At 46.4% G+C, this 26,887-nt stretch overlaps 1 protein-coding gene across 1 annotated transcript in view; it reads right to left on the reverse strand.

The window, feature by feature from the left end:
- The window catches only part of LOC139755520 (uncharacterized), a 135,742-nt gene that overhangs the window by 82,863 nt on the left and 25,992 nt on the right, over window positions 1–26,887 (reverse strand). Inside the window, exons 11-36 of the mRNA XM_071673908.1 lie at window positions 26,137–26,291; window positions 25,055–25,197; window positions 23,776–23,938; window positions 23,186–23,304; window positions 22,627–22,792; window positions 21,411–21,642; window positions 20,359–20,554; window positions 18,419–18,611; window positions 16,423–16,619; window positions 15,993–16,104; window positions 15,207–15,377; window positions 14,539–14,791; window positions 14,005–14,143; window positions 12,866–13,041; window positions 11,464–11,644; window positions 10,858–10,973; window positions 9,865–9,997; window positions 9,127–9,270; window positions 7,650–7,768; window positions 6,643–6,773; window positions 5,723–5,845; window positions 5,114–5,270; window positions 3,191–3,404; window positions 2,636–2,834; window positions 1,633–1,711; window positions 2–119 (exon numbers count right to left, since the gene is read on the reverse strand). Of these exons, the coding sequence (XP_071530009.1) occupies window positions 2–119; window positions 1,633–1,711; window positions 2,636–2,834; window positions 3,191–3,404; window positions 5,114–5,270; window positions 5,723–5,845; window positions 6,643–6,773; window positions 7,650–7,768; window positions 9,127–9,270; window positions 9,865–9,997; window positions 10,858–10,973; window positions 11,464–11,644; window positions 12,866–13,041; window positions 14,005–14,143; window positions 14,539–14,791; window positions 15,207–15,377; window positions 15,993–16,104; window positions 16,423–16,619; window positions 18,419–18,611; window positions 20,359–20,554; window positions 21,411–21,642; window positions 22,627–22,792; window positions 23,186–23,304; window positions 23,776–23,938; window positions 25,055–25,197; window positions 26,137–26,291 (4,129 nt within the window). The remainder of the gene's footprint in view (window position 1; window positions 120–1,632; window positions 1,712–2,635; window positions 2,835–3,190; window positions 3,405–5,113; window positions 5,271–5,722; window positions 5,846–6,642; window positions 6,774–7,649; window positions 7,769–9,126; window positions 9,271–9,864; window positions 9,998–10,857; window positions 10,974–11,463; window positions 11,645–12,865; window positions 13,042–14,004; window positions 14,144–14,538; window positions 14,792–15,206; window positions 15,378–15,992; window positions 16,105–16,422; window positions 16,620–18,418; window positions 18,612–20,358; window positions 20,555–21,410; window positions 21,643–22,626; window positions 22,793–23,185; window positions 23,305–23,775; window positions 23,939–25,054; window positions 25,198–26,136; window positions 26,292–26,887) is intronic.

Raw genomic sequence — 26,887 nt, forward strand, 5'->3', positions numbered from 1 at the left:
CTTTCCGGATTTCAGAGAGAGACTCAAACTCGCCGTCAGTATCAGGATAGTGCGAGTTGTACCAGTCAGTCCAGCCTTCCTCATCACACGTCATGGGCTTGGGCGGAGCCTCTGGCAGTCTGCAAATAGGTTATCGACTTGATGATCCTGGAGGACAATAGGCGCGCGAGCTGTCTCAATCCGTCTTTCACCAGAGACAAACATCGAAGAAAGAGCGGGAAGGAAGAGCAAAGAAAATATTCAGGGGGGGCAGAATTTCTCGTGGTATCGAAGGAAATCAAAGGAAGCCAAAGAGCAGATGAGACACCTAGCAGCAGACAGGTGCTCATGCTGTGGTTGAGGAGTGGTGTACACAACCGCTGATGGTTGAGCGGGGAATGATCACACTACACACAGGAACCCAGCACACACAACGACGGAACTGTGAGCGCGAAGCTTAGTCAAGACACGAAGTCTACCAATCGTGTCCTTACAGATACACGTCGCCTTTGCTTTGCCGTCCTGATAGACGGGAACAAATGAAGCCCCTCAGAGCTCCTTCCTATTAGAACCATTGTTATTGGCTTACCCTTGAAGGACTCGGCTTATAGCTGAATACACACAGACATGACATCAAACCTACAAGAGAGGTGAGGTGTGCCAGATCATGCAAAAGACTTGCAGTAAGTTCTGGGTAAGCCGAAGTGATGGAATGTAAAGGACTGACGAAGCTCATTAAAAACAAGTGTAAAACAACGAGATCGGGAAAGAATAAAGACAATCCCGACTTAATGTCTTGCCAGGAGAATCTAGTTACAGGAACCACCTCACATAATGAACCAAAGGCTCAAGATCATACATCATAATCTATGCCAGAGAGACATAGCAAAAGTGTCTTCAAGCGCATGGAGACAGAGTGGCTCCAGAAGATAAATAAAACTTCTACCCAAGCCAGGTGGTTTACCTTAACCATGGCCATCTCATCTACCGTACGTACTCTATACCTAATCCAGCCGATGCCAGGTACCTATTGACCGACCAGCCCCAAGGGATGGACGATCAGCTGAGTTAACTGGACGCTAATTGCCGGGTACAGGATTCGAACCTAAGGGACTGCGTGCGTGACTCATGGTCGGCAACACTAAACACTACACTCTGAAAGCCTACATGAAGAATCACATAGAGTTCTTAAGTGAAGATCTAACGATACGTGGTCAGAAACAAATGGGGTGACTCAATGAAGAGAAGCTGAGACCTCGATCTCTACACATGAGAAAGAGACTCATGAGAAGACATGATAGCGACCCTACAAGTTCCTCTGGGGTGAGGAACTCGTGAGAAGACATGATAGCGACCCTACAAGTTCCTCTGGGGTGAGGATGATGGTGTTGTTCACCCACGTCTCTGGAAAACCTAATGGACGTGGCAACTGCAGGTCACAGTTGGCAATGGGACGGAGGGAGAGTTACGAGGTGTACAGGTAAACACTTCTTGAAAAACATCGAGCATTTAACACACTAAATGAAGTGGTAGTGAAGTCTGGGGATGATGGTACAGTGAGAAGTGTGTTCCACGGAGACATAAAGTCAGTCAACCCGCCCGTGTAAGACTCAGCCCCCCACCAGACGCCTGGCTACAGCAGAGGACACTTACACTGAGGGTGTTATGATGGCTGGTGGGGTGGCGGGTGTTGCTGGCGTGGATGGGGTCGTCGTCTCGATGGTTGTGCGACCTGAGGGTAAACATACGACCTAGTGAAATATTCTTGTCAAGTCATGCACGTCTAACATTAACCCTGGCTGGAGTAACAAAGGCAACTTTATAAAATAATACGATATAAGGGGACCTAAAATCTGTACAAATATATATATCATCACAACGTATAGGAAGGAAGTTACATCATTCTCTTGGAAGGTTATACAAACAGCAGCAGCCAATGGTTCGTAAGGACTTCTAATGATGACAAATAGTATAAGACTTGGAAGAAACTCCCACATAAATGCATACAACAAATGAATATATCTCAAGTTACTAGAAGAGAGCGAAGGGAGATGTTGTGGTCCGCTGAAGCCATCAATAATGTGTTATACGTTGTCATTGTGCAGTACAGTAGCAGAGAGAGAGAGACTGGGAGGAAGCCATGGTGGGTGGAAGAGTGAGGAAGATCTTACATGATTCTGTTGTGTATCAGGTTTTCAAGGACTCTGGCTATTGATGACGGTATAAATGCAAGACGATGGCAGGAGGAGGAATCAGGGGATTTACACGAGCATGTCCGGGGTTTTGTTGTGTAGCAGGAGCAGTTGAAGGTATCCACGACCACTTAGACAGCTTCTGAGCCAAAGTGTTTTATGGAGGAATTCTTTAAGGTCTTAACAGCATGTTGAATGTCTATTGGAGGGAAGTGCGGGTGAACAGTCAGAGTTTGAACATTGTTCTCCTGGTGTTGTGTTCAGCGGTGCTGTTCGTTTGTGGCTAAGTTTTGAGGAGACTCACACTATAAAACCTCCAAAATACCAAAATGACATCACTGTATTCCATAAGTCTTGACCAATGGTGTTGACGTGAAGTGCAAGACAGAGGAACCAAACCTATCCTCCTGCAGGATACACCTGAAGGACTAAGATTAGTGACAGAGGATTACTCGTATACTGACTACAGTCACAGAGGAAGGCGACCTCGTAGTCCCAGCAAGCATCTGCCCCGACGGCGTCACTCCTGCCCTGGCACAGCAGACCGTCCTCCAACGTGCACGTGACTCCAGTCTGCTCCGTGTGGGAGCGGTGCGTCCCAACGCTTCTGCATTTGATGTCCTTTATCTGGCTTCGCACACAGAACCCTTGGTCAGGTTTGCCCTGGAACAACAGTTGATTCTCATTCACAGCTCTAATCAGTGGACTGATTGATGTATCTACACGGAAAGGACGCCAAATGTTACGTGATCATGAATGTAAAACCTCTCATGTTCGTCCAATGTTTGACGATCACCTGTGAGTCCTCTCACAATGCCTACCTTCTGAACACATCACGTACATAAACACATATCTCGTCCATCACTTGTAATCCACTATAACGAAAGTTACCTCAATAACATCTACACGATATTCAACACAAATATAAGCATATGTTATGTCCCTTGCACCTCGTCACATCAGGTTGACTAACGGTTCAATCTACGTCTGGCAACGATGCAGCGAGGGAGTGAAGTTACCTTGGTGATCCTCTCAGGCACCCGCTCCGTGTCTGAGTTCTGCCTGTAGATGATGGGTTTGTCTTCGCTGAACCACTCGCTCCAGCCGTCCCGGCAGTGCTCCTCCTCTGGCGAGGGTGTGGTCACCCAGGGGGTCGTGACCCGGGCGGTGGTGGTGGTGCTGGTCGTGGTACACGGAACTCCACGGCAGATCTTCTTCTTCCGTGAACAGGTACTGGAATACACGTCAATAATATAAAGTCAGCTTCACCGCTGAAATAAATAATGAAGAGTTAGGGGAAAGTAAACCATGTGTGTCATTATCTCCGCTGGAGGCGGCAAGGAGATCGAGGTCAACTATGGTAAACATGACGTGGTTGAGGTAGTCCTTCTATACCACAGCTCCAGCCTATTTCCCCTTCGGAAACTCGGCATGAATTACCGATTTCCTCTCGTGACTCGAACATTCCAACACCCAACAAATATACCTGGTATCACCGTAATATCTGATCTATCCTGGAGACCTATATAATACAGATAACTAAAGTCTGCCGCTACAAATTGAGGGAGGCCTTCCAGATGTCAGAGATTCTTGTCTTTTGAACTGTGGACTCACTGCTGACACCAGGATTCGAACCTATGCATCACGGGCGGTAACGCTAACCGCTTACACTACGGAGGTCTGTCCATAAGACTTCTTAAAAGCCAGGTCTGAAAACAAACCGAGTCTCCGACACTCGCTACCTGACCTCAGAACCTGACTCACTTTCTTGTCACCATAATAACGGTTCTTGATTATAACGGTTCTCGTACCATAATAACGGTTCTCGTACCATAATAACGGTTCTCGTACCATAATAACGGTTCTCGTACCTTAATAACGGTTCTCGTACCATAATAACGGTTCTCGTACCATAATAACGGTTCTCGTACCTTAATAACGGTTCTCGTACCATAATAACGGTTCTCGTACCATAATAACGGTTCTCGTACCATAATAACGGTTCTCGTACCATAATAACGGTTCTCGTACCATAATAACGGTTTTCTTACCATGATAATGGTTCTCGTACCATAATAACGGTTCTCGTTCCTTCTTCTTAGGATACGACTCGGCTTCCTGATCCCATGAACTGCCTGCTTGCTTGCTTGTGTTCCCCCGCCATTAGCTAGACCACGATATACATAGCAAATCACTGTCTCACGATTACTGTGTGACCGCCAGTGACTGAAGGAGAGGCAGGGTAGTCTGATGGCTTTCCTTCTCTACACTGGTAATCATGAGAACTCGGTACCTTCTCATGTCTCACCTAACACATACATTTTAACCTTTTTTTAAGATATATTTTTCTTCTTTCCACTTCTTTAATCATTCTTAGATAAGTCTCCTGCTATTCTCATTCCTCTATCTCTTAATTCCTCTTCATGTTCCATGTAAGGTCTGGCCTCGATCACAACACTTGTCACTAGCTGGAACTTCGATGTAAAACAAGTGTTATCAGCATGTAAACACCAGGCACCTGGAACGCTATACTGGAACTAACTACAACGCTCCCATCTACAAAATCTTGATAGGTAATCATACATTGTAATCTGGAAATTTCGTCTGCATCAAATAGCGGAAGGTTGACAAGGATGACGAAGGCACCTTGGCCTATGCGTCAGTAATGACACAATCACCTTGCAATCATGTAGCACGTTCATCAAGACATGTCAATACGATACTGACACCTTGTGGTCCAGGCACTGTGAACCTAAAACTAGTTAGCACAGTTCTCTATGTAGCTACCTCACCTGTATGTAGTACATACTCTCCCTCGCTGGACATATGTTGGGTTCGCAGAAACAGAATCTACTTTTGAATGCTGGAATATCATGGCAAATGTGATCCTGATACGTGTATATGAATAACTGGAACGCCATCTAGGCCCCGTCCACACTCACCATGTATGGCAGTCGTCTTGTGATATTATATCACCTTCCATATAAACTTCTCCATCGATCTCCATGCATTTCTTCTCGCACTCCACCTTGGGCACACACTCCTTGTCTGTGGCACTCTTGTACACCTGGCCAGGAGGGCAAACGTCTTTGGCACAACCTAATGATTGATGAAGTCATGAATATATATGAAATATTAGACACAGAAAATATACTTCACTTTGGACAATTGATATGTCACTGTGACTAACTCCGGGGTTGCAACTCGGTCGAGGGGTTGTGGCTGGCTCTGGGGGTTATGACTGGCTGTGGGGGTAGTGACTGGCACTGGGGTTGTTACTGGCTCTGGGGGTTGTGACTGGCATTGGGGTTGTGACTATCTCTGTGGGGTGTAACTGGCTCCAGGAGTTGTGACTGTCTTTGGGGGTAGTGACTGACTATTGGGTGTGACTGGCTCTGAAGATTATTGATTGTCTCTGGGGTTGTGAGTGGCTTTACGATTGTGATGACTGTGGGGTTAGGTCATGGGATGTAGTTTCCAGAATCAAAAATTTTCTCCTCACAATTCGTGAGTCACGAGAGTAGCATAACGAGTGCTGGGAGATAACGAACCTTCCACACAAGCATCCTGGGTACAGACTGGGGAGCTGGGGTCCAGCAGGGTGTCACACGTCTCCTGGGGGCAGGTGGGGATGCACGGCTCGTAGTGCTCACAGTCCTCGTCGCACTGCATGGCTGCAACACCACACAACACAACCAGGGTTAACACGCGAGGTACCATCACCGTCATGACAACTTAACAACAACATATCATCGTTGGATATTCACTTAAGGACATTTGACAGATTGAAGAAAGTGTCTTATCAAACACTGGACAGGTTGTTCAAAAACCTGTGACTGATGTAATATTCTCTGCAGTATGAAGATCATCAATATATACACAAACCATTTTATCATCAGTCTCTACCACGTATAACCTCCACACCCCAGCAACACATGAGGGTGTGAATCAAGAGGAAAATCCCTCCCCATAACACATATTCTCTACGTATATCTACACATCACGGGTGAAGAAGCTCCTCTCTCTCTCTCTCTCTCTCTCTCTCTCTCTCTCTCTCTCTCTCTCTCTCTCTCTCTCTCTCTCTCTCTCACTCTCTCACACACACACACACACATACACACACACTTACTCCAGCCCTGCCCTTCAATCCAGCTCTCTTAACATCCATATCACCTTCTAGTTGAGGAAGACAACTCTTGCCTCTACTATCTTCACACTAATCTTACCATATATCCACAGCAGTTCAATAATTAATCATTCATCTTTCACCTTATCAATTCTTATCAGCAGAATATGCTAGGATCACTTGGTATCCTCCCTCCTTATCTACTCTACTTTGCAAACTTTACGCCAACCACGTCATACACACTGGAAGTCCAATCAGCCATCTTAAGTGTTGAGACTCCCGCATCGCAACTCACAACAGTCGTGCCACCACGAAGCAGACGAGGAACACAGGGTGATAACTTACGGCAGAAGTTTGGTGTTCGCCACTTGATGTATACCCCGTGGATGTTGCACTCATGTGCATACGCTGCTATGGCTGTACACAGACAGTGGCAGTCTCCACCCGTGTCACAGCCACACGCATCAAACTGGCACCTGATGCACAAAGTAAAGTGTGGTAGTATCGCGTGGGAAGGAAGCATATGATTGGTTAATTTCCATGGTTTGATATTCTTCATTCTCCTCAACTACGTGAAATCAAGCTTAACCTTCTCTGAAACTGAAGTCACCTGCTTCAGATGATGACACTGATTTGGAGAGAAGGAAGATGATGGCAATGATATCGCGTCTAGGAGGAAGACAAGTACGCTGACATCTCATCCGGAAGGAGGAAGAGAAGGACACATCTCGTCCACAGGAGGAAGACAAGGACACATCTCGTCCACAAGGAGGAAGACAAGGACACATCTCGTCCACTAGGAGGAAGACAAGGACACATCTCGTCCACAAGGAGGAAGACAAGGACACATCTCGTCCACAAGGAGGAAGACAAGGACACATTTCGTCCATAAGGAGGAAGACAAGGACACATCTCGTCCATAAGGAGGAAGACAAGGAAACATTTCGTCCATAAGGAGGAAGACATGGACACATCTCGTCCATAAGGAGGAAGGAAGACAAGGACACATCTCGTCCACAAGGAGGAAGACAAGGATACATCTCGTCCACAAGGAGGAAGACATGGACACATCTCGTCCACAAGGAGGAAGAAAGGACACATCTCGTCCACAAGGAGGAAGACAAGGACACATCTCGTCCATAAGGAGGAAGGAAGACAAGGACACATCTCGTCCACAAGGAGGAAGACAAGGACACATCACCCGCTACGGAAACCCCCATTTTTTGAAATGCCAAGAACTATCAAGTGGAAACTTTAGAAAGCATTTATGCTGCGTCACACATGAATCATTGAGGGAAGAAACACTAGAGAAGGTCTAGAAGAATACAGAGAAGCCATTGGGGTGAGCTCACCTCTCCTCGTAAGGCTCTACGGGCACTTCAGAATGGCAGGGAGCGAAGGTCTCGGTCTTGAGCACAGCGCACTGATCTGCGGCCCACACCTTCCTGTGGGGGTGGAGGCTGCAGGTGTCCTGTGGAGGGGGAAGTAAACATTGCTGAATTTATAGATGCAACCCAACTTTATGAGCCAAAGACATGAAGACGTACATCATGAGTATAGGTATGAAGTAACAGAAGACATTTAAGTCAGTAGAATGTATCAAACGATCCTGTTATCAGGTCTCACATTTAAGACGCATTTGAGTAAATATTGTAGTTGTCTGGGTCATGATAAAGGTTCAATATAGTTTTTCATAAACGTTTAAAGACTAGATATATAAAGAAAAGATCAACTCAAAGAAAGGTCTATGTAGCATATTAGTTAACAGGATGCTTTCGTTTATTTCTAGTCAGCCCAGCAACTCTAAGGGACCAATAGGTGAAAATCAACTGACGAGAGGCGGATTCATTCCAAGAAAAAAATGAAAATGAAAAAGTGAAGCAAACTCCGTTAGTCCATCGAAGAAAAGATTTCCTACCCTATTCACGTACACATAAACTTTGGCTTAATGAAAACTTTTATAAGATTTTCGATTTGGAGCAAGACACTTTCTGCTGTTTCATGGAGAAGTTTCCCTAAAGCCAGTGATTCTGGAAGAAGGAATTGTTGTTTGTGCTTGAGGTGAGCGAGACTGTTGCTGGAACATCTGTTGACAAGCTGACAAACGTTCCAGTAGTTACCTGACGGCCCCTCAGGTAAGTGTTATGAGGCAGGATACCGGACAACTATGAGCCAGTGCGGCTGAAGCAGTTGGATGGCTATAATGAATGTGGCTCACAAAATAGCATAGAAAAAGGTCTGCTTTTTTGGCCTCTCGTTTTCGTTTTCTCCCCGAAACTTTGAGTGACGTTAACAATGAACGCAGTGAACAAATTCATAAAACTATATCGAAATTAGAACGAAGCTATTAGTATCCACAAACACTTATCGGTTTGCTCTGTCTGAAATTATGTTAAAATGATATCAAAGCGAAGATACAGATTTAATGGAAACTTCTAAGCTACGTCCTATAAATCATCCTATCAAAATTAGCAGAAATCACACCTTATGTTTTGTATAACAAGAGCAAAGTTCTCATTTTGTCAACCAGCGTCGTGCGCTCTGAGTGGAAATGGCAGAATGATGTAATACAGCAGGTGGTGACGAAGATACAAACAGTTAAAGGCATGAGGGGAGCGTTATCATGATGCGAGTGTTAGATGTGTGCAATGACCATGATGTCTGAAGGACACAGACTGGGGCGTCCCGCTGTATGATGGCAGACGAAAACACTATATATATATATATATATATATATATATATATATATATATATATATATATATATATATATATATATATATATATTCTAAGAAGATCACGGAAACATGAACAATCATACAAACTTGCCTTAATCAAAGCGCTGTCCGGACAGTAGTTTTGGAGCCTCCAGGAGTCTCCAAAGATCTTGACTGAAACCTCACTCGATCCTCCTGATGGTGTCTGGAAGTCGTCTTGCTCGTCACCATTGTAGTTACCACACAAACCCCGGACCTTCAGGAGAAGCCAGGTATCGGGGGTAAGGATACGTACGCCAGTCACTGTGATCATCTCGATAGGCTTCTATGTTTAACGACACTCAGTCAACTCCCTAACTTTGTGAAATCTCGATAGGCTTCTATGTGTGACGGCACTGTCGAGTCCCTAATTCTATGACCCCCAAAGCAACAGTGATTGAAAATTTAGATTATTATAACCTTTGTGATTTACTAACGATGAGAATGAGGAGCAAATGATCATATCTTGAGACTTGAGCAGGGACTGGTAAAGTTCCTCTCCTGTTCATGGAGTGGAATCTTCACACTAGAATGATAAACCCCCTTGAATACTCTCTCAGACCCTTCTACTTTATATTATATTCTACAAAGTCATCAAAATGATATTTCTCTCTTAAAGTTGCTTTCTTACGTACCTCCGGCATATGTAACTCGGTCAAGTTCAACTCTCATGTAATGAGAGTTTTCCCTGAAAGTCTTAGAGAGCGTTCAGGCATTGCTTAAAGTAACCATTATGTGTACTACCCACAGCTTGACACTTGCAGGTCTTTATCATGTACTTATATTTTCCAACATCAATAACCTTCCTTACCTTCCCCTGCCACATAGGGTCAAGTCTGAGGTATGCCCGGGTTCCACGGTCCCACTGCAGCACTAGGCCCATGTCTGTCACCTCAGCGAAGACGAACACCCCTGCTTCCCGGATGATGGTTCGTGTCATGTTCCTGAGAATGATGAGACACAGCTCATTATCATCACAGAATCTGGTACTGGAACTTAAACACCGCATTCTTGCTAGGCTATGTATGACATTCTACGTTTAAGCATGTCAGCACTGTTGGTGTTATGGTTATGCTAGGCTATGTAATACATTCTACATTTAAGCATGTCTGGCTAGGCTCTGTAATACATTCTACATTTAAGCATGTCTGTTTTGTATGTGTTATAGTTACAACTCTATTAAAGAGACTAATATATTCCTAGGTAAAGTCTATCTATTGATCTAATATCATTGACTGTCCATCTGTACTAGTGAGACCAAGTGTGGCAAGTGATTTCGCAACGCTGGGGTCCTCAACCCTCGACAGGCCAGCACAAGGGTAAAGACCCCATTACTGTAGGGTGAATATGCTACACACCCACCCACCCACACACACATACACACAAACACACACACACACACACACACACACCAATAAAAAAAATCTCAGATTTCTTAATTTTGAAAGAAAAAATCTAATTATTTCACGTAATCTCGATTATATAACTTTCGATGGTACCAGGTACCGGCTGTTTACAGACAAAGACAAGAATTATGACACTTTGCTCAACACATCTATGACAGAGCATCCAGCTTATAGCACGTGAATCTTACTGTAATGTCATACAAATAACAGTTGCTCCTAACCATAACAATACTTCAACTGGATCTCCTGTACACACTGGGCAATTTAGCACCTTCTCTTCCATCTCCTATTTTCATTTTTCTTTTCTCTAACCTCAGCATGCTACCCCTCGCATCTTTCCCCCACACCTTACCTGGGAAATACGGTCCTCACCTCCCCAGAGGAACACTAGCACTCACTTGGTTGGCGGGGGTTTGTTGCGCGAGAATTCGACCACTTCCTGGGCGTCGCCGGTACCTACCCTCAGCGTGATGGATTTGGCACACGTGACGCCGTTGGTTCCGCACGGCACATTCTGTGGATCATTATAAAACAGAACCATAAACATCAATGCCAAATATCTTCTCTTATCATGGCATGATTTGTTATGCTATGGATTTCACGCAACATTTGTTCACACCAGAGATGTAGTTTTGGTGCACTGTATATCAGCAAGAAATCGCCTGCAGAACAATAATAGACATTACTCAAATATAAGCGTTACTTTAAAGTTAAGATCTTTTCCTCTGTGGGAGACATGAAGGATATATATATATCTTTCCCACTCTTACGTCATAAAGATTACAATAGCGTTATTTATTCTCACGAAAAGTTTACCGACACTAAACCTGATAACGAGGCGGCTCGTGAAAGTGATTAGTTATTTGACCCAGTTTTAGTATGCCTCCTTATTAAGACATCACATACCCTTATCATGGATGGTAGGATGGACATATTGTCATTTGTGACGCACCGACTACATACACCGATCCGGTCCCCTTTATGACAGCCCTTCCCTCCCTCACCTGGACTGTGACCTCAAAGCTGTCAGCTCTGGAGGCCTTGCCCTTGGCCAGGAGGTAGTCACAGGTGCCGTGGAACTCGTAGAGGCGGCCGTCGAAGGTCTTGTAGTGCGAGTCTCCCCAGGCAGTGCAGATCCCTGGACACTGTCTGTCGGTACACAACCACTGCCCACCTTCACACGTGCTGTCGGGGAAGATTAAGAAAAAATGGACCCGTTTTCCTAGTGGTCTGGGAAGTAGTGACAGATGTGGTTAGCTTCGTCTCCACTCTCAAACGCGTTCTTGAAAGCATATTCGAGACCAACCGTGGTAAGGTCTCGGGGAATGAGAGGCACAGGTCTTGGCAAATTCCAGTAACATGATAAAATTTGCTATGTTCTACATACTGGTTGAGAACTTTTTCAAACACGCAAGTGAACACTAGAACATGGAGGTGCATGCTTAACTTTGTAAGCATGGGGTAGACCATGCTCTGACAGCTATTGTACCGTCAAATGATGATGACAAAGCATGTGATGATAGTGAAGCAACGTCTGTGTACATATATGTTAAGCAGTAAACATAACACTCCCTCAGTTACCCACACAAGTTCGTAGCTACATTATTCTGAGAGAAGATCAACATCATTATAAAATTCCCCCTCCCATTTCTTGTTTTTCAAAACTATCCTCCGTCCACTTGACCAGTGACATAGCACTAGGTGTAAATAGATACTGCCTTGTCACTACTCTGACTCTCATAGTTTTTGATAAGTGGTATTCATGAGCCATTAAATAAACAAAGCTAAGCAATGGTGTCTTATCAAAGCTAAGCTCTGGTGTCCTATCAAAGCTAAGCTATGGTGTTCTCTCACAGCTAAGCTATGGTGTCCTATCAAAGCTAAGCTATGGTGTCCTACCAAAGGTGAGCTATGGTATCCTATCGAAGCTGAGCTATGGTGTCCTATCAAAATTAACTGAAGGTGTCTTATCAAAGCTAGGCCATGGAGTCCTATCAAAGCTACGGCAACCTATTAGAGCTAAGCTATGGTGTCTTATCAAAGCTAAGCTATGGTGTCCTATCAAATCTAATCTATGGCGTCCTCTCAAAGCTAAGCAATGGTGACCTAACAAACCTTAGCTATGGTGTCTTAACCTAGCACAGCATTACCATGAAACCTCTCGTCATACACATCACACCCAGTGTGTCCTCAGGATACAAATCCCCACAGACAGCTCGCCTGTATTATCATATCAGTGCTTACGATGCACGTACGTCATTCACCAAAGGCTAATCATCGTCTGCTCCCTGTGTGAACCTTTGTAGCAGTGGAGCAAGAGGGATCCAACCCTCACACAAGGGGCGGCCCCAGGGTAGTCACGGACCTGGTGATATGGTGTGGTGGGGTGTGTCAGTATGGTCTTACCAGGTGTTGCAGTCCTCAGTGATGGTCGCTTTCTCCTCATAGGAGCGGCCGCCATGGTGGCACGGACACTGGTTGTGACGGATGCACATGCCAGTGTCGGAGTCGCGGACGTAACCTGAAGCACAGACACATCCAGGACGGCACAGGTCGCTCGCCACCGGACGCAGATGCATAGTCTGTAGGAATTGTATTTCACATGAAGGTCTTACTTCAGTATCTCTAGCACGTAGTATGATCCCCAGCAGTAGCAGCATACGAAAACACACACACACACACACACACACACACCACAACAACAACAAAATATAAAGCACTGTTATATAAGTTCTCGCTGGAATCTATGAAGAGGAGGATAGTGTATGAGTACCACTTGCGGGGACAGAAAGAGAATGTCACTAAGAAAGAGAAGCTTTGATAGAAGATGTCACAAAGCTTAATAGGAATGTCCTGTGTGTGGGGAGGATACAATATCTGGAAAGTACAGGAGAGCCAAGGATGAGGATAGTAAGGTCAGTAAGGAAGAGCTGAGGAACCTAGAAACAAGCATGGTTGAAAAGTCAAGTAAATATCCTTATTTGTTCCACAAATGTAACTAAAGGAAAATGTCAGTTTGATTGCAGTGAATATGGCCCAAGGGACAGAGAGGAAGGATATGTTGGAGGAGGTGAGGAGTACTGTGTTCGTACGAAACACCAGTGTGTAGGTAGCGCAATATGCAAACTCAGACCTACTGCTGAGGGGCTACACATGAGAATCTTGCATCTTTTACAGACTGTAATCCAACAGTTTGCCGAGGTCGAGATGGAAAAATAACAATGGAAAAAAAAAGGTTTTGAAAAATAAAGCGAAAGTCATCACCGAGGACAATACGTACAAGGCATAAATCTATATCGTAGCCTATGTTTACCTTCAGGTCTCGTGTCTCAAAATGATAAAAACTTATGACAAATAATGTTAGTAATGCGAAGACATTTGGTTCGCCTGACACTTGTTCATACTTCATATCTGGGTAAGGAACAGAACACTCCGTCAGAGGCAATAAAGCTTAGTCAGTACCAAAAACGACAGATACGACCTGCAGGCATTCGCTTTCATCCACTCCCTCACACCTGGAACCCCGCCCCAGCCTCCTGCCTCACCTGGCACGTATTCTCCTCCTCTGGAAGACAGTCTATGTAGACCTCGTGTTCCTCCTGACGGCAGTCCACCTGGGGAGGTATGGTCACAGTCTCGTTGTCCCTCGGCTCCCAGCAGTTCCACCCAGCGTTGAAACACTCGCTGTAAACACGGTCATCATTGTACTCGCTCTACATACAAGCAAAACCATGTCCACTCAAGAAAGCCAGTGTCAATTCTTTTACAGACCAGCGTTTAATTCATATCATAATTTCGTAATATGAATTGTTTTGCTGGGTAACATCTTTACACCGTAAGCCAAAGTAATTGCACATTTACAGTGGATAGGAAAGGACCATTTTGATAGTTCACTTAAGCATCAGGTGCTTCCTGCTGATCAAAAACTGATTACTGAAGCATTTTCTCGATAAATAAACCTCTCCAATGTCTCTGACTTAACTAAGACTACTTTATGTAATTTAAGTTTTCAGTAAAGGCAAATACGTTTGTTGAATAATGAATAAGGGCACATTAGCATGAATAGCGTTGGTACTGACCACACGAGATAAGAATTATCTGCCTGCTGCTGCATCATCTCATAACCAGCTTTGTATTCCTTAGCATCATACACACACGGGCACTCGGTGATGGGAACGCAGATGCCATCCCCATCCAGGGAGAAGCCCTCCAGACAGTTGCAACCCTCCACACACTTCCTGCTGCAGTCAGGGTTGGTGGCCAGGTCCAGGCAGGAGTGGGAACAACTGTTGCCACATACTTGGTACTTCTGACCCCCAGTACAATGGACACCTAAAAGGACCGCATCATAAACAAAGTGAGTATAACAGAAGAAAAATCTTTTTGGCGTTTGACTAAATCTGTACACAAAAAAATTCAATATCTTTAAGATATTTTTTGTTTCTAAATAAATCCACCTGACGTGTTGTGACTCAGTGACTCAAATGCTCTACAACAATACTTTTGGACATGAAATTGTCAGGATCATTTCTCGCGCTAACCTAACCTTGTAGTTATAACTAAGAGGATACATCAAATTACTAAGAGAATAACATCCTCTACTCCCGCCAGCCTGACACCCCTCGCCTGGGGTAGTACAAGGTAACTTAGTACGTAACCACAGGGCACTGTAGGAGAAGTAGACATGGCGTACACATGAGACAAAGTTACGTGGAGGATACACATACGTTAGCAGGTCATGACTTACCGCACTCACGGACCTCAGCCCTCCAGTCAACGATGATACCCTTCCTGGCGCACTCCTTGCTGTAGGCAGCCAACACTGGGCACAGACAGCCGTCCATCTTGGTCTCACAGGAACACATGTCATACAGGCAGTCTCGGTAGAAGGGCTCCGGGTCCACCTCCAGGTGACATTCTGTGCCAACACAAACACCATCAGGTCTACATCAGTGTTACGTCTGTCTCATGAACACCGCCTCCTTCCTCTGACACAGATCACAATGCACCACGGTAATGAACCATTATCTATCTAGCACCACAGTAATGAACCATTATCTATTTAGCACCACAGTAATGAACCACTATCTACTCCCCTTTAATCAAATTCGTTATACACCACAGTGGATAACTACAGAGATTTTACGATAGATATTATCATTTGGGATATCAGACATGGAATACTACGTAGTATAAAGGTTACCACAATTTCTTATCTGCCTTATAGAAAGTAGTTGGTATCTAAATACCTCATTACAGGAGATGAAATACTTGAATATCAAAACTTCAGTGGGATTAGTATATGATCAAAATCACTGACGAGAAATCGAGTATTCTAACAATAGGGAAATTAGGGAACAGTTGCCATATTAATAGAGTCGGAGAGATTGGAAAACATGCAAGAGAGATGAAGTAAACAAATTAAGCTCTTCCGAGGCACCAGAAACGTATCAAAACTTTTTAAAGACGATATAATACAAGATGGAAGAGAGGAGGCAGATGATGAGAACACAGGAGATATGGCTATACTGACGAGCGAAAAGGTTTGACTTGAGCTTGGCACAGTACTTCTCTGCCACGGCCTTGTTCTGCACGTGTCTGTCGCACGGTCTGTTCTCCTCCGCCAGGGGCTGGTCCACACACTTCTGTCAAGTGAAGCATTATAATGACTCAGTATTATTGAAGGTACACGTCCTGCCTCCGTTCTCCGTGTCTGTCTCAATCATAGCAATACACTGTGTCATAACATTTCTGTGGTTGGAGCCAATGATGCATAGAAAAAACAGGACTGTAAACCCATCTATGACCACAGGTGTGGTGGGTCACGTGTGCATGTGTGTTGATTCTTTACACGTATCCCTGTTACTGACTGTGTGTTTATAACCAGTTAGAAAGCGAAGTAACATAATGTAACGAGACAAACATGATGGTGCAGTGGGTCCATCATCAAAATCATCACGAACCTCAGACGTCTTCCACTTGTTGGCGAAGGCGATGGCATTCTGTTCTATGTCTCCCTCTGGCGTGAGGAAGTCGTCTCGCTGGTTGTCGGTGAAGGTGCCACACAGGCCAGCTGTCATACCACGGAAATCAGCTGGAGCGTCTATGTACACACGAGTCTGCCCGTCCCACCACACGTCCAGTCCATTACTCAACTCCACTGGAAAAAGTTCGTTCGATGATTATTGATCGACTCTTAGGATACATCTGGCAGTTTACCTCTACTGGTATACAGTTATGAGGGGACACATCTGGCAGTTTACTTCTACTGGTATACAGTTGTGAGGGGGATACATCTGGCAGTTTACTTCTACTGGTATACAGTTGTGAGGGGGATACATCTGGCAGTTTACTTCTACTGGTATACAGTTATGAGGGGATACATCTGGCAGTTTACTTCTACTGGTATACAGTTTTGAGGGGATACATCTGGCAATTCACTTCTATTGGTCAACAGTTATGAAGAGATACACTGTGCTGACGTGATAAAGGAACATCATATAAGCCATACGAAGACATACCCTCACGAAATCTATTTCTGATCGTGTCACAAAGGTGTCATTACTCATACCCAAGACGAGGCGGAGATGCAGGTTGTTAATTACTGATAACTCACTAAGATAATCCTGGCTCTACAATCCCCCAGGTTATACAATCCCCCTAGCTCTACAATCCCCCTGGCTCTACAATCCCCCAGGCTATACAATCCCCCTAGCTCTACAATCCCCCTGGCTCTACAATCCCCCTGTTAGTACAATCCTTCTTTCCTCCCTCACTTCACAATCTTCATTGCTTTACAATCGCCGTCGCTCTGTGATCTTGGTTCTACAATCCCCCAGGCTCTACACTCCCCCTAGCTCTACAATATGCCTCAGGTCTAGGCCTAGGCTGCTATCCCATCTAATGACCAAGCCTGTCCCCTCAAGGTGTAGTACTTCTGGCCACGTCCCCCAGGCGTGGTACTCCTGGCCACGTCCCCCAGGCGTGGTACTCCTGACCACGTCCGTCCCCCAGGCGTGGTACTCCTGACCACGTCCGTCCCCCAGGCGTGGTACTCCTGACCACGTCCGTCCCCCAGGCGTGGTACTCCTGGCCACGTCCCCCCAGGCGTGGTACTCCTGACCACGTCCGTCCCCCAGGCGTGGTACTCCTGGCCACGTCCCCCCAGGCGTGGTACTCCTGACCACGTCCGTCCCCCAGGCGTGGTACTCCTGACCACGTCCGTCCCCCAGGCGTGGTACTCCTGACCACGTCCGTCCCCCAGGCGTGGTACTCCTGGCCACGTCCCCCCAGGCGTGGTACTCCTGACCACGTCCGTCCCCCAGGCGTGGTACTCCTGGCCACGTCCCCCCAGGCGTGGTACTCCTGACCACGTCCGTCCCCCAGGCGAGGTACTCCTGACCACGTCCGTCCCCCAGGCGTGGTACTCCTGACCACGTCCGTCCCCCAGGCGTGGTACTCCTGGCCACGTCCCCCCAGGCGTGGTACTCCTGACCACGTCCGTCCCCCAGGCGTGGTACTCCTGGCCACGTCCCCCCAGGCGTGGTACTCCTGACCACGTCCGTCCCCCAGGCGTGGTACTCCTGACCACGTCCGTCCCCCAGGCGTGGTACTCCTGACCACGTCCGTCCCCCAGGCGTGGTACTCCTGGCCACGTCCCCCCAGGCGTGGTACTCCTGACCACGTCCGTCCCCCAGGCGTGGTACTCCTGGCCACGTCCCCCCAGGCGTGGTACTCCTGACCACGTCCGTCCCCCAGGTGTGGTACTCCTGGCCACGTCCCCCAGGCGTGGTACTCCTGGCCACGTCCCCCAGGCGTGGTACTCCTGGCCACGTCCCCCAGGCGTGGTACTCCTGGCCACGTCCCCCAGGCGTGGTACTCCTGGCCACGTCCCCCAGGTGTGGTACTCCTGGCCACATCTCCCCCCCGGTAATAAGGACCTGCCAGTGAATACATTACCCATGATGAAAAGACTGGAAGCGGCCTTGATGTATGCGCCGTTGATCCAGGCCGGCAGCTCCTTGAGCTCCACCCCGTTGATGGTGATCTCGCGCTCCTGCTTGAGGCGGATGACGGTGCCGTCCAGACGAACCGTCACTGACTTCGTGCATGATGGGAACTGGCTCACCACTGAGGCCGGGAAGTTCATACTCTGTGGGGGAGATGATGGTGTTACCTGGCGTCGTGAGGGGAGGATTGACCTGTCATCACAATACAACATTATCACTTGAGTCTCAAGAGGAGGAGGAGGAGGAGGAGGAGGAGGGAGGTTACTTCATGGATTGTCAGGTGACTGAGGCTCTCATGTGGACGGGATGGATGTGTCCCAAGCGACCGTATGTGAGACGCACAACACCGTCACAGCTGGATATACACACACACACCTTTCCCTGTCATCATCACCTGAGGCGCTCCTCCCTTACCCAGGGTGATCAGTGACCTCCCGAGACAGATGGATACTCCAGCTCAATTCAATCCACTGTCAAAGATGTTTAGGAGTCTATACTTAGCTCGTTGCCTCCTGGAAAGAGTTTAGATGTTCTCCTGACAGAAAAGATCATCCAGTAAGGTTCAGACCCATCTTTACTATAGGATCTGGTGAGGTAGCATCATTCAGTTAACTGTCTATACACTCATCAGGAATGAGATTCCCTCACATCACTTCATTGTGGTTTCGTTCCTGTTCCATATTTTCATTTTTGTAGTTTATGAAACTTTGTATCGTTCAGTAAGTCGGTTTCACAAGCCACACAGTGATGCTCACATGTCCCTCAGAGTTTACAAAATAATTTCCATTAACAATGTGTTGACGTTGATCTCAAGGGGAAAGAAATGTGTGATGTATCCTCCCCACTGCAATACATAGAGTAATATTTATAGTCAAGTGTGTTGCAATAGATAAAGTGATGTTGACGAGATTATCTCACGGAAAATATATATAGAGAGAGAATAACCATTAATTACCGATCATCTATCGTTCAGTTGATAAGAAAATAAAGTCGAACTTTGTATTTATCAACGTGTTAGGTTTAATGACAGAACGTCTCTTGGTTCCCCCCGTCCGTCAGTAGCAGCCATGAAGACAACCAACCAGCCAAGACTCGACTGAATTCACGAGGTCTTGAGGACGACCTGCGGCACAGCTTTCGTCTGTCTCGTCGTCTTGCCATGATGTAAACAAAGACCCACGATGGATCGCTCGCGGGGTGACAATAATCTCGCCTTACTTGTATAATGTTGATGCTGACATATTTGAACCTTACTGGCTGGGAGGAGAACACTATGGAATGTTTAGAAGTCTTCAGCAACACATGTTGTAAGTGTACCCCACACCACAGTAGCACGGTGGGATTAGACGCACCATTGTGAGGAGCATCACACCAGTCCAGACTCTCACCTGCTTCATGGAGATATCGACATTGCCAATAATTGTCAGCAATTCTCAAATGCGACATTCTTGAAAAATACGCAAGTGTCCATCACGTGACGATTATACAACTCGTTACTGTCCATTATCAAAGTAATCCATACCCCTAATACAAACACACACACACACACACACACACACACACACACACACACACACACACACACACACACACACACACACACACACTGAGGGCATGATTAATGCAGACAGCAAACAGAGACTTAAAAAGTTGTATTATAGTGTAGAATGTGCTAGATATGTGGCCCAACGAGTGTACAGTTCCATACAGTACATATGTACTATACTTACACACGAGTCCTCGTACCACACAATACTTTTGAGTGTATTTGTACCTTACAAAGTTTCTGTATCGACTAAAAGTTATACTTTCTCTCATCTTCCTCACTAGCCAGAGAGACAGCGTGAGGTGATACACACGAGGGAGCAGTGTACTCCTGCACCAACCCACCTCTGAGATGGCTCCTGCACAAGGGGTGTTCTCGGCCTCGATGCTGAAGTCCTGGCCTTGCACCATGTAGTAGGAACACTTGCCCATGAAGTCGTAGTGGCGTCCGTCGAAGGTCGTGTAGTGAGGGTCACCCACGGCCGAGCAACGGGAGCCACACTTGACCTCGGTACACACCCACTCTCCGCCCAGACACGTGCTGTGGGCAGAGGATGGCAAGTATGGTACGTAAGACACACAAACGTGCACCGCCACCTCCCTTCCTCTCCATATGACGTGAACATGGCCAGGTTACGTGATGTAACGGAGGCTGCCCGTGTCCCCTCCACACACACACACACACACACACACACACACACACACACTGAACCATACACATCAGAGGGACTAAAATGTAGACGTCTAATACACCCATCACACCAGCCGACGTACGACACACTGGGACTCACACTAGACAGCCTCGTCCACACACCAGAAACACATGACGTAGGGAAGAGTCGCCAGTGATGACAAAGTCTCACAGAAAACGAGAAAAATCTCATAATTATCCAGAGTTTAGAGTCGTGAGAGAAACACTGATAAACAAGACATAAGGAGGGAATTTAATGTTGTGAACCATTATCATAATTATTATAATTACTATTATTATCATTATCATCATCATTAGTACTATTATTATTATCATTATTATCATTATTATTATTATTATTATCATTATTGTTATTATCATTATCAGGTATCAGTTGAGGAGGTGTGAGGAAGGCATCAGGTGAGGAGGTGTGAGGAAGGCATCAGGTGAGGAGGTGTGAGAAAGGCATCAGGTGAGGAGGTGTGAGGAAGGCATCAGGTGAGGAGGTGTGAGGAAGGCATCAGGTGAGGAGGTGTGAGGAAGGCATCAGGTGAGGAGGTGTGAGGTAGGCATCAGGTGAGGAGGTGTGAGGAAGGCATCAGGTGATGAGGTGTGAGGAAGGCATCAGGGGAGAAGGTGTGAGGAAGGCATCAGGTGAGGAGGTGTGTCTGTAGACTGGCAAGTGATTGTATGACATGAGACTCACCAGGAGTTACAGTCATTGGGTATGGTGTCTCCGGCGCTGTATTCCTTATCATGATAGGTACAGGGGCAGTCCTGGGCGGGGATGCAGAGGCCCTTGTGCAACACCAGGCCCCCCGGACAGTCACAACCCTCCACACAGAAGTCAGGACGAACACTGTCTGATGGCTGGCCACACCTGGGTTGGATGGCTGACATGCACGGGTTGTACACCTTACCCTCATCACACTCCATCGCTGTGTATGGCAACAAGAAACCAGATTACTCTCCACATGTGGGAAAACTCAGGCAAATCTTATGTTAAACAGAGCAAAAAAAAAAGAAAAAAAAAAACATTCGGGTCTTCACACATACACACACCAGGAATTACCCATAAGCTTGAGCAGTACGTCTGGCAAGCAAGTAAGGACATCAGATGTTGTGGCCACAAAGAGACAGTGACTCTCCACCGATCAGTAATGGGTTAATACATTCCCCTCAGGACTTGTTGATGTAACTACACGATCCCTTGTTGGGAGACGTACTACTTATGAGGGTCAATCATCGCGTGATAACTCATACCTCATAAGAGTAAGCTCCTTGAAGCAGAAACACCACAAAAGTGCCACAGTGTAGTTGTGAGAAAAATGCTGTTAACAACAATAGTATGGCAGCAGATAATGTGGAGCAAATTTTAATAGGTTTAAAAAGATTAAGGAAATTTAAAGGATTTTTGATATAGTATGCGAGATGAATACAGATTTACCGCAGGAAACCTTGTTTGAATGCCAAAAAAGGAACTGAAAATGAAAGACGAACATGCCCATGTGAGGGAAACTATTTGTGAGACGATTCTACAAATCTTCCTCAGTAGATGAGGAGCCACAGATGTGCAGGTGTTAACACTGAGGGGGAGTCCAGGCTGCTCACACTACACCTCTGGTTGTGTTACAAAGTAAACAGACCTGACGGAGGGGGGAATCATCCTTTGCGTGTGTTGTGAGAGGTTCAGGTGAAGGGACGCGTGTCTGTTTGAAAAATGTTTGAGTAAAAGGAGAGGATGATTGTGCGAAGAATTACCGAAACCATCTACTGAGAGACGTCGGGTTGGATGAGATGACATTCCACCAGGAGACCCGTGTGGCGCGGGGAGAAGCAGTAAGGTTGAATAGGCCCGACGAACCTGGGAAGCACATATCAACATGACTGTATACTGACGCACAAGTGATACTCCAACTTACGGCAGAGGTCGGGCGAGCGCCAGCCACCGGGGATGTCCACCCCGGCACTCGTACATTCCCTGTAGAAGGCGGCGAAGGATTCACAAGCGCAGGTCTCTCGGTCGCTGGATTCACAGGCACAGTGGTCCCAGCGGCAGGCGTTCATATACGGCTCCACGTCCACCACCTGCCAGCGACACAGATCACCACTAATACTACGGTCGTTGTTGCAAAGCTATGTAGGTGTTTGCGTTGTGACCACGACTACTGCAAGCCATGCGCAACCGATACGCGTGCCTCTCGTCTATACCTGAGTACAAGAGTCGGTAACTCCATCTTGTCTCCAGCACAAGACAGTTGGGGCTACTGAATTATAAAGAGGTTCTTCAGTTTACTTAGTGACTGACACACACCGACCGACCGCCTATGATCCGTACTCCCGACCCCACCAAGTGTTGAGGCCACCACTGGACATAGCTGTAGGTGAGCAAGGGTGTTGCGGCTCATCTGTTGCAAGTACCCAGAGTGCTGCGCCTCACTTGGCAGGTTGTATGTGAAGTATGAGAGGAAGGTAACTCACCTGGCGGCACCTAGCGAACCTCCAGTCATCACGCAAGCGAGCGCAGGACCTGTCGGCTCCTGAAGCCTTGAAGTTCCTGGAGCAAGGATGCTTTATCTTTGGCTGGTCCAGACATCGATCTGTCACGAGGAAATCAAGAGTCATGTTCCTTAGCTGCTGCTGCTGCTGCGTGATGTACGTATCTGAACATTGACACACACACACACACACACACACACACACACACACACATAGGTGATATCTCATATGTATATCTTCTCAGAGACGATGGTATGTGAGCCATGTTCCCTGAAAAGCCTAGTACCATTTCTGGTTATGATGTATGGACTAATTTCAGTCATGCAATCTCTAAACTCATCTTCCTTGTCACCATCCAGCACCCTAGGTCCATATTCTCCATATCCCTGAGTGACACGCTCTCAATAACCCTCTATACCCACACTAGCACGAATGCCAGGTCCATTGGTAAGTTGTACATAAGTGCCCATAAGCGACACAGACACGAACACATTGGTAACATCCTCCTCCCTCACACTGGCGGAGGTGGTAAGTAAGTGCATTGTAACACTTGAAAATTTATGCCTACTGACCACCGAGAGTCTTGGCCTGCCAGGCCTGAAGGAAGGCGTTCATGTTGGTCTCCGTGGTGCCGTCAGCATAGCTCCAGTCATTGTCCGGGTTACCGTCACGTCGGCCGCACAACCCTGACGTTCTGTTCCACAACAGCTCGCTGATCTCCGTCACCACCAGATTCTGTAATGGGCGATCGTTCATTCTAGAATGATTAGTCTCAGTCCGCTCACATCCCCTGTATAATGCATTGAAAGTAGAGCACACTGCCCACGGCCAAAGTCCTAAAGATCACGAATTTCGTGGTTTCCCTAAGACCATTTCATGCGCCATGATTCAGCCAACTGACAACGCATCGTCCCCCTTATACCACTTCGCTCCAATTCATTCAGTCCTATGCATGCGTCTCACCCACACACTCCATCACCTTAAAGCTTCTTCCACTTCATCCTTCCACTTCCTCCTCGGTCTCCTCTCCCTTCCTCTTACTCCTTCCACTTCTGCCACGTAGATCCTTTCAGTCTTTCTTCACTCATCCTCTCCATATGTCCAAACCATTTCAGTTCACCCTGGTCTGCTTTCTCAATCAGACTGCGCTTATTACTCCACCTGCTCGTACAGCCATTCTTTACACTCTTCACCACCACATGTTATCCTCAGGCATCACATTTACCACACGTTCACCTTCTTCCTCCTTCCTCTTCTTTTTTTCGTCTTCTTTCTATCAGAATCAAGATTCGCACGGTCGAGGTATGTTATGGATACCTCTGTACGCTACAACCCAACTCTGTACATCAGTTTATACATATCTTTGGTGTCCAGGCTGCCTCCTACATCAACACTAAGCTCTCCGTTACCTTCATATTCTCCGAGGTGGCTCACTGCTGCAGTCTCTTGACAAGTGATCACTCACACCAACACACACTTCTTCACACACCACACCAGCCCAAAACTCCAAACACTGGCACCCTTCATACTTAGGCCCTTTATCACCACACACACAACGACGCCCTCACAGTTCACCTACTGTGATCCTCACACTTCACACAAACACCACACGCTGAGGACTCCAAAACTTTTGTGCACGAAAACTCCTACAAGCTCTAAGCACAAGGTCTCCCACACACACACACACACACACACACACACACACACACACACACACACACATACACCAGGAGCCTTTCTACCCTCCACTCACTATGGCCCCTCCACACCCCCTCACCTGGGAACCCCACAGCGCACTACACCATGCCTCCCTCACTTGCATCTCCTCCACTACCCCAGTGCTGACCGTACCTTCATGTCCCACTTGATGGTGAGTCCGAGGCCGGCCACCTTGACCACGACAAAGTGAGCCACCCGCTCTGAGACGATGCCGTTCATCTGGCCCGGGATGGCCAGGTTGGTGTCCCGGTACGCCAGGCTTGGCTGACCTGACTCTGTGGGGGGAGGGGAAGAAGTAGCTCTCGTAAGTGCACGCATTCTGGGGCAACAAGATGGCTACGGAGAGAGAGAGAGAGAGAGAGAGAGAGAGAGAGAGAGAGAGAGAGAGAGAGAGAGAGAGAGAGAGAGAGAGAGAGAGAGAGTTAACAGTACTCTAGTAATTTAACCAACAAAGCAAACATTCAATAAATTTTGAAACAAATATGAAAGAATGTAATGAGAATATTACAGTCACACACACATATGTATATATATATATATATATATATATATATATATATATATATATATATATATATATATATATATATATATATATATATATATTGCAAGAGGTCACAGTGGTGCAAATGAAACACGATAAGTTCCCAAGTGCACTTCCGTGTAATGGTCACATCGTTCAGGGTAGATACAAGAATGAGATACAAGACGTAGAACAGTCATTTGACATACAAGGAAGAGACGTAGCTAAGACGCCATTGGTAAGCAAGCGATACCTTCCTTTGTTTACCAATAGCGTCCTAGCTACATCTCTTCCTTGTATATCAATTGACTGTCCTACGTCTTCTATATCATTCTTGTATCTCCCCTGAACGATGTGTCCATTACACGAAAGTGCACTTGGGAACCTATCGTATTCCATTTTCCCCGTGGCTTTATGCGTATACTAGATCACGCGCACCACTGTGACCTCTCCCAATATATATATAGGCTTATGCAATAACTGAACAAATTAATCAAAACATCACGTTCAGAAGAGAATATGAGGATTGTCAGTATAGTACACATCACATTTCTTTGATCATTGAACATATACCCATGTGTTGCACTGCACGAGGTAAGGTTTCCAGATCATATTCCTACTGAAGCAGTAAACACCACGTCTTTTTTACCCCTACCAAGCGCGTCTCGCGAGTAACGTACGACCCACCCACCTGTGGCCTGAAGAACATATTCGTCATCCTCGAGGAATATCTGAACGACTCTGGCGCATGAAGATCCTTCACAACCGTCAGCGGTGCGAAGGTTGACGGTGAAGGTGCCGTGGGTGGAGTCCTGCAGGAGTGTGTATGGGCACGAACTCTCAAAGCTGGAAAACAAAAGTTCCAGGTCACTGTGAATGGAACACTATCAACATCAAAACCTTGGACAAAACTTCTCACATTGTCTGTCTGTAAAGATTTTATCTATTCTCCTCTGTGAAAGATAATGAATCGATGAAATATAATCAGTTTATCATTATGTGTGAACTCCTGTTCGTGAGTGCACTTAGAACAAGTTGGAGACTCGCGAGAGCCTAAGTACATCCTACGAGGAATGGCCAGTGACCAAGGGAACTGAGGAAGTCCCGCTGCCCGTGGGGTAATACTGAGACATAATCCCAGCACTACACTGTGGTCTACCCACCACCTACCCCCCTGAGGGTGAAGGACCACTTTAAGGGACCTACCCGCTTGTAGCCAGTGTCTTCCTGCCCTCACGTTAGGCTGCTCAAAGACCTGAGGTCACCTTGTGTCGTCCAGTTGACTATATTGTCCTGAGAAACCAAACTACTCGACTGGAAGGAGAAAGACACTGAAATAACCACGGTCGATCAACCCTACGGAGAAGTTGACGAGAAGGAAGTGAAGTTGATCCATCGATACGAATATATGTCAACATTTCTCTTCAACCTCAAATGTGAGT

This window comes from Panulirus ornatus, chromosome 19 (assembly GCF_036320965.1).
Source record: "Panulirus ornatus isolate Po-2019 chromosome 19, ASM3632096v1, whole genome shotgun sequence".
In the NCBI taxonomy this organism is placed as follows: domain Eukaryota; kingdom Metazoa; phylum Arthropoda; class Malacostraca; order Decapoda; family Palinuridae; genus Panulirus; species Panulirus ornatus.